The 13,027-nt window shown below is 39.8% G+C and overlaps 1 protein-coding gene across 35 annotated transcripts in view; it reads left to right on the top strand.

Annotated features, from left to right (window-relative positions):
• Positions 1-13,027, top strand: part of CADPS (calcium dependent secretion activator) — a 400,801-nt gene that overhangs the window by 199,535 nt on the left and 188,239 nt on the right. For all 35 annotated transcript variants that reach the window (XM_072989350.2, XM_072989349.2, XM_072989351.2 and 32 more), the window contains exons 7-9: positions 1,704-1,815; positions 3,648-3,787; positions 7,839-7,905. In XM_072989350.2, the coding sequence (XP_072845451.2) occupies positions 1,704-1,815; positions 3,648-3,787; positions 7,839-7,905 (319 nt within the window). The remainder of the gene's footprint in view (positions 1-1,703; positions 1,816-3,647; positions 3,788-7,838; positions 7,906-13,027) is intronic.

The raw sequence follows: 13,027 nt of genomic DNA, 5'->3' as shown, positions 1-13,027 counted from the left end.
GGGGCACCACTTTATGGTGGTTCCACTCCTTCCTGGCTGACCGTGTCCAGAGGGTGGTGCTGGGGGACAAGTTACTCTGTCCCATGGCATTTATGTCATGAAGTTCCTCAGAACTTGATGCTTTCCCCAAGATGTTTAACATCTACATGGAACTGCTGGGAAAGGTCATCAGGAGGTTTGGGCTGAGGAGTGAGCAATATGCTGACTCAGCTCTACCTTTCACTTTTCACCAATCCAGGTGAGGCATTTTCTGTGCTGAACTTGCATCTGGGCCTGATAATGGACTGGATGAGGGTTAATAAATTGAAACTCGATCCAGACAAGACAGAAGTGCTGTTAGTGGGTGCTTCACCAGACAGACTGGAGGGCCATTTTCCTGCCCTGAATGGGGTTACACTCCCTCTAAGGGACAGGGTCTGCAGCTTGGGGGTGCTCCTGGACCCCATTCTAACACTGGAAGCCCAGGTGGACTAAGTGGCTAGGGGCACCTTCCTTAAGCTGCGGAAATTATACCGGCTATGGCCCTACCTGGACGAGCGGAGTCTCATGACAGTTACACATGCACTGGTAACATCTTGTATACATTACTGCAATACCTTCTATGTGGGGATGCCTTTGAAGATGGTCTGGCAACTGCAGCTGGTCCAGAATCGAGCTGCGTGGCTGATGAGTGGTGGGGCCGCTAGGGGACATATCAAGCCAATTCTGTTTAAATTACATTGGCTACCAGTTGCTGCCCGGGCCCAATTCAAAGTGCTTGTTTTGACATATAAAGCCCTAAACAGCTTGGGCCCTGGATACCTGAAGGACCTCCTCCTTCCATATGAACCTACCCGGAAGTTAAGATCTAGCCAGGGGCCCCTTTTGAAAGAGCCGTCCATCAAGGAGTTATGAGGGATGGCTTGTAGACTAAGGGCCTTTTTGGCAGCGGCCCCCAGACTATGGAATGCCCTCCCGACTGAGATTCATCTGGCACCGACGCTGATGACATTTCGGTGCCAGGTCAGAACCTTCCTGTTCCAGAAGGCTTTTAATTGAAATAATATCAACTGTGGGTCCTGATGGCAATTTTTAGAGCATATGTTTTAATTGTTTCTAATTGTTTTATCTTTTTACCGTATTTTAATTGTTCTAAGCCGTCCAGAGACCTTTGGGTTAGTGCGGGCAGCATATAAGTTAAACAACTGAAGAATAAATAAATAAATAATAGGGAACCAAAAGTACAGATTGTTACAGCTGATCATTCAGGGGAAGATAAATAAGAAACAACTTGTAAGAAAGAGAAGAAATCAATTTTCTGAAGATCCCTTGGAGAGGATTGAATGCATTATTTGGATACAGAGCAGCATAACTGTTTAAAAAGTTATCATGTCCCAAGTCAGAATAACGACGTTAAGGTCCAGTCTTTGGTAGGAGAGGAACAGGAAAAAAAAATTAAATTTACAAAAGGGAAGGTGCATGATTTTCCAGCTCTGGCGTTATGATATTTTGTTGACTTCTCTGAAAGAAGCTTCAAGAGTTGTTCTCTTACAGTTTTTTTCATGCTATGTTAATTAATTAACACAATATCACTCCTGTTACTTTTTTTAATGCCTGTGACAGTCGGTGATATTTGCATTAACCTTTTCCTCCCCAAGGTGACAATACTGAGTGAGCAGGCTTTTGTTTCTTCCCTAATGACTTGCTTCTGCTGGTTTCCACAGCTGGGGCACTCAGGGTGACTTCAACACGACACATGCCCTTCCAGCAGTGAAGGTGAAACTATTTACAGAGAGCACCGGCGTTCTGGCTTTAGAGGACAAAGAACTTGGGCGGGTAAGAATGAAGATGCCTCTTCAGAATGAGGAAAGCCTCCCCGGTGGCAGTATCAGTAGTAACAGTTTAATAAATCCAAGATGCTAAACATCATGTGCTCTGCAGTGATGGGAATTAGAACAATATCATCTCTCCTGTCTGGTGTCACTTCACAGCGGCAGAATAGTTGCTGCCTATCCTTTCTAGTTTAAGTATATGCTTCTGGCTCTTATGTGTCCTCGAGTCACTTCCATCTTATGGGAACCCTCTGAATGAATGTTGAGGTAATTGATTGATAGGGCTTATTAGGTTGAAACATTTTGCTACCCCGGTCTGAAGCGAAACCAACATGGAGAATATATCCGGTCTCTCCTACCAACTCTCCTCAGACTGAAGAAGGCACTTGGTTGAGTAGCAAAACGTTTCAGCCTAACAAGAAAGAAGTCCAGTTGCCGTGACTCAACTTCCAGAAAACAGTTGTGTTCTTTTGGAACCATGTATAACTGCATAAATATTCGCTATGTAGTCCCACTTTTTATGTCTGAGGAAGTGGATTTGTCCACAGGCTCATGTTAAAATATAGTAGTTAGTCTTTAAGATGCCACAATTGTCTTTTTAATTTTGTTTTGGCCCCATTTGCTGGAGATGGTGGAAATAGGGAGATGATTTATTTCAGCGGTGAGAGCAGATCTGTTTAGGCAAAGAGATGCATATGCAAATCTGTTCTCTCCATAGAAATGACCTTGAGGGGAGGAATGTTCTCTTAAAACTCTGAGCTCCTATACCTGCAAAAATGTGCATATATGAAGACTGATGAAGCAGAAAGGAAATTTGCCCTTTCTAGTTCCATGAACTTTCCTGTACTCCTTTGTCTATTCCTTCTTCCTCAAAGTATCATATTTTGGGAAATAGATGTAGACTATAATATTTATGCATTTTGTGTCTTCTGTGCTATTTGGCATGAACAGATTCTATATATAACAACACAGACTGTACAGTGGTACCTCACTAGATGACCTTGCAAAACAACAAATCGCTGTAGTGATTCGCAAAACAGTGATTCCAATGGGCAATTTTCTCTGGAAAATGATTTGGTCTGTGCTTCGCGGACCATTTTTTCGCAAGACAACGATTTTTACAGCTGATCAGTGGCTTCGCAAAATAGCTTCCCTATGTTTTCGGGACTGATGCTTCGCAGGACAGCCATTTTAACAGCTGATCGGCGCTTTGCAAAATGGCTGCCTTATGGGCGATCTTCGCAAAACGACGATGATTTTTCCCCATTGGAATGCATTAAACGGGTTTCAATGCATTCCAATGGGGAAATAGTTTTCACAAGACGATGATTTCACTAAACAGCAATTTCTATGGAACGGATTATCATTGTCATGCGGGGCACCACTGTAGTCTGGAGGCCATATCTCTCAATTATTTTGTATTTTATTGTACTGATACAGCAAAATGGCACAAAATGATTACCAAATTTTATTTCACTGTGGACTGTACAAATTTAACCTCAGAATCAGATAATGATAATGAGTCAGGCTGCATGTAAAAGAAAATGCCCAGGCTCTTAAAATTGTGTTTGCTCTCTACACACATGCAAATGAAGTCATGTATCTCCCCAATGCCCTGATAACAAGCAAAAAGAAGCTGCTTACAAGCCCCTATCAAAATAAACAGATAGTCTTTTACTTTTAAAAAGAACTCAGCTTCTAATGACTGTTGACAGCATAGTCTATGTCTTTTTTCATTGGAACTCACAGCTGAGTAGTTGTGCACAGGATTGCCCTGTAAATCTCACTGCATTGGATGTTTTTTTCTCAATGTCAGCATGCCTTTGTCTCATGCAGGTCGTTCTTCATCCTACACCAAACAGCCCAAAACAATCAGAGTGGCACAAGATGACTGTTTCGAAAAACTGCCCTGATCATGACCTGAAAATCAAACTTGCCGTTCGAATGGATAAACCTCAAAATATGAAGCATTCTGGGTAAGATATTTCGTACTCAAAGGTGACTCCATGTTGACTCATTTCATTACCACCCACCCTCCGTATTTCACCTGATAAAAGAATGTGAAGCTTCATATCAGATTAGAAGTACAGTATACATCAGGCTAAACATTGAAGTGGTGGACTTTGACATAGAGACAACTGCCATTTTAAGTAACTCTTTTAATATTCTAAAACAAAGGTCCTAATATTTGTGTTCCAACATTCCATCACCAAAGTAGTGTTTGTCTGTGTAGCATTTGCCCTTTGGAAATCTCATCCCTGGGATGTCCGAGATGCAGAAAGAACGTGCAGCAGCCCAGTCCTATCATTTGGCTGAGTGAGGCTACTGCTCCCACAGGCAGGGAACTGCATTAACCTCACCCAGGTCCCTGCTACCACCTCACCTCTCTTCTCCTTCACTGTACCTCAGTTTGTCTTAGCACTTTCTAACTTGCCTGCTGTGTGCCCTCCCAAGGGGAAAATATGTGCACCAAAGGTGGGAGGGCAAGTGGCAGGCCACCAATTATGGAGATAAGCAGTGACAGTAATTTGGGGAAGAGGAATGTTCAGGGGACAGTTGGATGGATTCATTGAGAAGGTAAGGAAGCGGGACAAGAATGTGGTACAACTGAGAGCATTAGTCCTTTCCTCACCTCAAACACTGGAAGCATTTAGGTCCCCCCTGCTATTCAGCTGCACATGACTGATGGAAGTGTTGTCTACGCATTCCCAGTCTTGTCATTTTCATTACTATTTTATTTATGGTAAGATTTTAAAATAAAAAATATTTGTTATTTTTGCATTTCTAGCTATCACTTGCTTCTATTTAAGTTTATAAAATTCCCATATGTTTTCTATACTATGCTATAGTGTTTAATCATATGAACCTCTTAGAGATTTCACAGTGTCAGGTGATATAGAAATGCAATAAATAAAGACAAATCAAACAGTGTGCAGAATTTCCCAGGAGTATTGTTATTTAATTTCTGCGTCAGAAAGGAATAAGGAAACAATCTGTTCTGCATAAATCAGTAGTTAGAAGAGGTGCTTTTTCCCAACTTTTTGTGTCAGAATCACTAAGTGGTCATGACTAGAGATGGGCACAAATTAAAAAATGAATCACAAAATCCATTCAAAAATCATGAATTCATTGATTCATATTTATTTATTTATGTCTTTATTTAAATTTATACCCTGCCCATCTAGACCAAAGTCTACTCTGGGTGGCTAACAATAATAGATAAAATAAAAACAATATAATAAAAAAAACAGTAGTAATATAGTTAAAGATGGGAAAAATAATCGGGTGATGACTGGAGGGAAATCATTTATTGATACGAATCAATGCCCCTACAGATATCTAACATTTTTAGCAATTTATGATTCATTGATTTGACTATTAAACAGGCCCCCAGACATCTAGACACAAAAATTCAATGAAGCTTCCCCTGACACAAGCCCTACAAGTTTGGTGAAGATTGGATTCCAGATGTCCGAGTTATACACCACAAGGAGCTCATCCAAGAAAGTTCCCCCAGGCACCTAGAGACACCAAAATTATAGAGAAGTTTCCCATGACTGTCCCCTATAATCCCTCCAAACCAGTTGTGAAAGGGGACCCACTTTGTGGGTGTATAACTTGGATGTCTGAAACCCTACATCCACTGAGCTTAAAGGGATTGTAGAGGAGAGTCTGGGGAAGCTTTCCTACAAATTTGGTGTCTCTAGGTACCTGGAGAAAACTTTCCTGGGGGTATAACTTGATGGTGTATAACTTGGACATCTGAAACCCAAACTTTACCAGTCCTGCTGGGCTTGTAGAGGAGAGGTGGGGGAAGGTTCCCTGTGAATATGGTATATCTAGGTGCTTGGGGGGCTGTTTTATAGGGTCTTAAAGTAAAAATAAATTGATGACTCGATTCATAGATTCATCAGAAAAATTTCTAAATTCATCATTCGTGATTCATCAACCTTGACAAATCACAAATCAAAATGAATCACCATTTTTCTGATTTGTGCCCATCTCAGTTCATGACCAGTGGCAGGTTTAGTCCAAAATGGTAGCTTTCTCAAGCCTTAGAAATCAAAGCAATGTATCAGCTTGTAGTTTGATTTTCTCACAGCGAATTCTCAGACTAGCAGTTGCTCCTTACCGTGCAGGAAAAACATTCGTTGAAACAATTATAATTGCTTACTGCAAGATGTCAATCTCCACCACAAGTTGCAAACAAAAGGTCCCATAGTTTTTCAAAATATGTACATTTAGAAGTAAAAAAGTTTAGTAGAAACCAATTAACATTTTATAACACTATGAATCAAATATTTACATCAGGCTGTAGCACTATTATATTCCAATTATCCTCTTTTTAAGCTTGTGAATTAAGGCTTGTAAAAAAAAAGTGTCCACATCCATCTAATAAATTCATGACAGAGCGGAACTGTGAGTTCTACTTTCCTGTCCTATTTTATGAATTAAATGCTGTCCTGCAGGAAGATTTTCTATGCAACTTTCATGAAATATCACTTCCAAAGTGTCCACATATACTTCTAATGCCCATTTTTTTAGTGCCTAGAAATGGGTCAGAATTATGACTTCAAGCTGTCTGTAACATTCTAAAAGTAAAGGAACCAACTAGGTCCCTCCCCATGTGGGTCAAACCAACCCTGCCCTTTATTGTTAGAAAGTAAAAGTACTTTTAGAAAGTACTGTAAAAGTGCTTCCAAAAATAGTTAAGCTACCTGGAGGTTGCTGGCTGGTCTACAATCATGCTCTGTAGAGACTAATTTGACACTAACACTTCGTTTCCTAACTAAACTAATTAGCTTTGGCTTTTTGTCACATTTCCTTTTGACTCACAGTTAGTTCTGAAGACTACAGTACATTTAAATGATTACGCCATCTGCCCTGTTCTTAGAGATTTAATGCTCCAGACCTCTATGAAGTCATTTATAATTTCCCCAGTAACTTCATTGGACTTTTAATCAAGCCATCAATAATGCAGCCTAGAATGTTTCTGCTAAATTATGCACAAACGTACAGCATGTAGGCCAACTGCCTGTCAGTTTTATCTGCATAGATTTCGGGCTGTTTTAAACATGATGCAAGGCAAAAAAAAAATCTTCCTTGCTTTTAGATGCCCAGCATCTCATTTAACCTGGGTCTTCAGCGGCTGTTTCTGTAGTGCCAATACTCCATTGTCTGCCCAGCTATGGCTCGGTGGCACACAAGGCAAAGGGACCTGGTGACACAAGACATGAGGTCTGGGTTCTTGTTACTTGATTGTAAATCAGGCCTTCACATCTGTCTCAGTCGTTTCATAAACAGCCACCTAGAATGGTCTTATAGGCCAGATGGGCGGGGTATAAATCAAATCAAATCAAATCAAATCAATGAATGAATGAATGAATGAATGAATGAATGAATGAATAAATAAATAAATAAATAAATAAATAAATAAATAAATAAATAAATAAATAAATAAATAAATAAATAAATAAATTCCTGTTTTCTGCACAGGGGTAATTCTGGAGAAATAGAGTTGGGGATTGAACTTCCTATACTGGAATGTGACATCTGGTTCCCTGGAGTCTCTCTTAGGTTAACTAAGCTCTAAAGCTCTACCAGTAGTGTCTATCACTCCAGCTTTGAAATAGAATTAGCAGCTGAAATAGAATTATAGCCGTAGAACTGGAGAGCTAGAAAAGGCTCCTGCGATGAACAGGAAATCAATAGTTAACTTTCAGACAGATGGCCTTCTAGCTTCTACTTAAAATCCTCCAGTGGTGGAAATTCCACCTCTTCCCGAGGCAATCCATTCTATTCTGTCAGGAAAGTCTTTGTAAGTTTAGCTTAAATATCTTCTTGTAATGTGAATCCATGCTTTTGGTTCTGCCCTTTCGATCTGCAGATAACAAGCTTTCTCCATCTTCCATTTGACCGTCTTTCAGATGGTCAAAGATAACAACCATGTCATATAACCTTTCGTTGCCTATGATCTTGTTCTTGTTCGTAGAAATGTTACTTATGACGTTTCTTCTTCTTTTGTAGGTATTTGTGGGCCATTGGCAAAAATGTCTGGAAGAGATGGAAGAAAAGATTCTTTGTGCTGGTTCAGGTAATATTTCAGCTAAAGGGGGCTGTTGCTGTTGCCGTATGTTGTTACACCACGTGATGTCTTTATTATTAAAAATATTAATATATAAAACTGTATTTTATGTTTTGACAATTATTTTCATATATTTTAATGCTCTGGAAAAGTATAAATTTTGCGAACTGATACAGAGGACTGCTTAAGATTGTAGGCTGTGAACAGAAAATGCGACAGTTCAGCTCATTACCACATCCATGAATCCACTAGAGCAGTGGTCCCCAACCTTGGGCCTCCAGATGTTCTTGGACTTCAACTCCCAGAAATCCTAGCCACCAGTAGTGATGGTGAAGACTTCTGGGAGCTGTAGTCCAGGAACGTCTGGAGGCCTAAGGTTGAGGACCTCTGCACTAGAGGACCTTAGATTAGCCATGGTTTTGTATAATAATATATACTATAATATAATAAGCTTAGAACTGCAGGGCTGGAAGGGACTCTATGTATCATTTGTCAATGAGGCACAGTGGTGAAACAAACTCTCAACCTCTGGTTCCACAGCCAGATACCTAAACTATTGTATGTTTGTGTCCATCTTCCCCATGTGAAATATAAGGATAACCAGCAGCTCTTTAAGAGGTACAGTAAAGAGACATGAGAGTACTGTGGTCTATGAATGTGCCCTGCCCCCAACATCTCATCCCTGTATCTTCCATAAGTAATCCATATATTAAGGGCATGTCTATAAAATATGTTCAATGTAGAAGGCTCTTTCCATAATGTGAGGCCCACTTCATGCATCATAGGGGAATAACATCTTAATTACATAGACATATCTTCAGATGACTTTTCCTCAGTATTTGGAAGGTGAAATGGACAGAAGTGGCAGGAGACACAATGGTTGGACTAGTAGGGGGTGGCTTCTCTCCTCCCCTCACAGAAAAATGGAATGGCATAGGCTGTGGAGATTTCTCTGTCCACATCAAGTTGGTCTCCATCTCCAAGCATTCCTCTGCAGAAGGAGATTAATGAGATCCCGTGGCCCCAAGGAACAAGATGTTTCAGTGTAAATTTGTACAAAGTATTTTTAATGTAATTTAGAGTGCTGTCCTCTGAAGATGCCGGCCACAGAGACTGGCAAAACTTTAGGAAGAAAAACCTTCAGAACATGGCCAAAGAGCCTGAAAACCCCACAACAACCAATTTAGATATCCTTAAGTCAGACTGCATAAGACACAAGACTTCCTTGTTTTGAAGATTGATTTTTAAGTTTAATTTTCAGTTCTTTTCTTCTTATGAACTTTGTTGCTTAATATTTTTGAATATTGTAAGAAGGCTGCAATGCCTCCCCTCATTTAGGAAAAGCAACACAAGTTCTACTTTATTTTTAGATGAATGTTTATGTGAGCATTTATGTATCATACATCAGCATAGAGAAAGGTTGCCTTGGTTTTGGTTTTGTCAAGATTCTTGAATATACTGAGATACTTTGCTTTGTTTCAAGCCCTGGTATTAATGCAAATGACCTTGCATGAGTCATTATTCTTGAATTAAAATGAGCTTGAAGCAAAAAGAAAGAAAGAAAAAAAGCCCACAAAGTGGAGTGTTTTGTGGTTTGTTTCAGGGTGCCTCAGAGAAATGTGTATGCCCAGAGCGAAACAAAATTCCAAACTATTATTGATGCTAGCAATTTGTATACTTTGTGGTCCATGTGGTTTGGAACTTCCAGGATTGGTATAACAGCCCCTGCATGAGTTAGAGATGCCAAACTTGCAGTAAGTCTTCAGCTGACTCTCCTCTCCACCGCCTCCCTGTTTAGTAAGGATTGGATTTGGAACGTCTAAATTATTAAAAAAAAAAACCTCCAAAGCATGTACCTCCAGAAGAGTGCTCTTTAGCCAGCTGCTAATTAGGACTGATGACTGAACCAAGGTATACAAAATGTCTAACTATTTCAGTTTCTTCATTATATGTGTTAAAGTTGCATAGTTCTTCTGCAGTAATGATTTTTATCTTCTCCATGTTCGGGTGCAGTCCTGCTTTGGCAGTTTCTTCTTTCACAGGGTAGAGTGAATAGTTCTTAAATCAGACAGACCGTTTTCTAGGTAGTAAGGGAGGAATTGCCTCCAGTGTATTTCAGATAAGGATGAAGATGGAATGGTGAGCTGATAATTCAGTTCCAGCTTACGGCGACTCTCTGTGGGTATTGATAAATAAAGTGTCGGTCCATTCTTACGCTTGGCAACACTGGCAACATGCAGCTTGCCCAAATTTGTGTAGCTGACAGAGCATCTAACCACATCAGCCTCACATTTTCCAGGTGATCTTGACCATCCCCACTCACAGGAGACACAGTACAGCCTTGAATTCTTGAAGCCATTGTTGCGGTGCACCATGCTGTACAAGTTCAAGATTATGCTAGTGACAATTCAAAACAGGGTCAACAATAGAAGCATCAATAGAAGCTCACTGAAGCATTAATAGAAGTACACTGAAGAAAATACTCTATCTCCTCCCCACTTTGAGAACCTTACACTGATAGTTTATTGGCTTCACTATTTAAGTCAAATAATCTTAGACCTCCATCTAAGATAGGAAGGTGTTTTGGGCTACAGGGCTACTCTTGCTGCATGCTTGGGAAGGAGCTGGAAGAGGACTGTGGAGAGAGGAAGCAACGTTATGCTAGAGGATATCAATTTTGCGTGAAAAGGAGAACAGGTCAGGTAAATAAGGAAGGGAGCACCTACATGACTCTAACTATCTGCCACCATCACTACTGCTCTCTGTAAGAACATGGCTCTTATCTCCTGGGCATAATGTTGTTTAATTCTCACTTCCAAACGATTATTCATGCTGAATAAATATCTTGTTTTATTGAGTTATATCCTATTTGATACCCTGTTATCAATTTGTATAATCCAAAACAGAATAATCTGTTTTAACTATTGATATTACAGAACTTTATAATTACCCAGTATGGGATGTATACTTGATATTCCAGTAAATTCAAGCTGTACTGGCTACAACTTCATTATCCCAATAAAAATGCAATTTGAGAAAGAAAATAACTCTTCCTCCGGTTCCAGTCTATTGATCTCATGAAGCCCAGGCACCCTGGCAAGTCTATTGATCTCATGAAGCCCAGGCACCCTGGCAAAGTACATTTCTCAGAATTTCTGTCTATCTTTCTCTTGCTATGTTACCAGTAAGAAAGAGCATGGACAGAGTTTGCTTCCACCCTAGTAGTATCCAGGGACTAGGCAGCCAGAAGCCTCTGGACTCAGATATTTGAAGAGATCACATACAGACCTCTTGTGTTCCCAGTGACATCAGAAATTGACTTAGACATGGCTGAAAATCAAGGAAAAATTCTCACTGCTTATGTTTGTTTTAGAAAGATAAATGCATTTTGATCAGCTGAATTCTAAATAGAACCATTGGGTGTAACCTATCACTACAGTTAATGATTTAGCAGCCATTCGTTTACTAATGATAAGCATTATACTAAGTGTGTTGGTTCTGTTCTGTCAAGGTGGAACCAACTTAGTGATCTTAATAGGGTTTTCAAGGTAAGTCAGATATTGGAGGAGTGATTTTACCAGTTCCACTCCCCTAGTGACTTTCCATGGCCAACTAGGGATTTGAACCCTGTTTTCCAGAGTCCTCATCTATCACTGATCACACTGGGAAATACATACTAAATACAACTATTATTGATTGTTCTAACCAGTCCAAGCTCTCCAAGGAGCCATACAGACTCATTTTTCCTGGTCCTGCAAGATTTTTCACCTGGATATTCTGACAATTTCTGACAATCATTCTGTTTTGTCTTCAAACTGTGATTGAAACCATTTTGCATAGATAGCTTCTGTATTTGTTGTACTGATTCTGTTATGCAGAAAGTGTTTAGTCATAGACAGACAGACAGCAATGTACATATATATACTTTGGGATGCAAGTCCAGAAAAAAAGTAAGTACTGTTGTAATTTTTTGTGTGCCTTTCTCTTCTGCTCTGGTAGCAAATTTGCCCTCTGAAATGAACATAATGCTAATTGCATGCAAATTTCATGGCACAGACTTTTTATTCAACTCATTGTAAATTCTGAGATATGCAGTGTGAAAGTGATGGCAGAATATGACCTCAAGGTTAGGAATGAAAATGTGTCCACAGCATCCTAAATCAGTGGAAATGCATGGCAAAACCAGCTTAAAGCTTATAACTAACTGAAAAATTCCATGAAAGCTTTTACATTGAATAGATTTACTCTTGTAAGTGCAAAAAGTACAACTTTTGGTCATCCAGGATTATAAAGCAATCACTTTTTATCTCCCAAATATCTCCTATTTTCTTTTTTTAGATAAGTCTGCAGAGGATGAGAAAATGAAAGCCAGGGTCCCTAAAATCTGACAGCATGACTCTGTTAGAAAAGATTACTTTTCTACAACTAAAAAAGATTACTTTTATAAGATAACACCACAAAAAGCAAATGTTCGAGTCATCATTCCTGAAGTTCTGCAAAAATCGGCCTTTGCTGCTATAGAAACTGTTATTATGTGACATATAATTAAATGTAACAAGTAATGAAAACTGGTGAAAATATGCATATTGTGACAGTGGTGGGGATTATGGCTGCCTCAGAGCAGCCACAGAGAGAAAGAGGAAGGTACAGGATCTTACGATCAACCATTGAGAGGTGGCAACCAATCAGAGGACAGTTCAATCCAAGTTGTGTGAGGCTGTTTTTTGGCTAGGAGTTCCCAGTGTGACCTTAGTTCTCTAATAGAGTGGTGTTGACTGAGCTGCCAATGCAGTTGCTTGGCTATGACTATTGTAAAGATCTGCACGCACAGATAGACAGACAAAATCAGGCTATAGTAAATAGTTCTTGATAGTAAATGGCCTGGTTGCTTCTGCTGCATGTGGGGATCTTCCAAGCATTGAACAGCACAAAGCATATTCTTGAACTACAAGTAACATATTTGGTTACTAGGTCTATATGCACCATTGCGCTTTAAGAGCTGCCATTATGAATATTTTGGCAATCCTACCATCTGTTTGGCAGGTGGCTGTTGCTAAGCAAGCTTTTTTTGTGGGTGGGGGAGGGAAGAGGTCCATAAGATTAACATCTTCCTGCTATACTATCATAAAAA

This window comes from Pogona vitticeps, chromosome 2 (assembly GCF_051106095.1).
Source record: "Pogona vitticeps strain Pit_001003342236 chromosome 2, PviZW2.1, whole genome shotgun sequence".
NCBI lineage: Eukaryota > Metazoa > Chordata > Lepidosauria > Squamata > Agamidae > Pogona > Pogona vitticeps.
The sequence above is the reverse complement of the archived record's forward strand: the minus strand, read 5'-3'. Positions and strand labels throughout refer to the sequence as shown.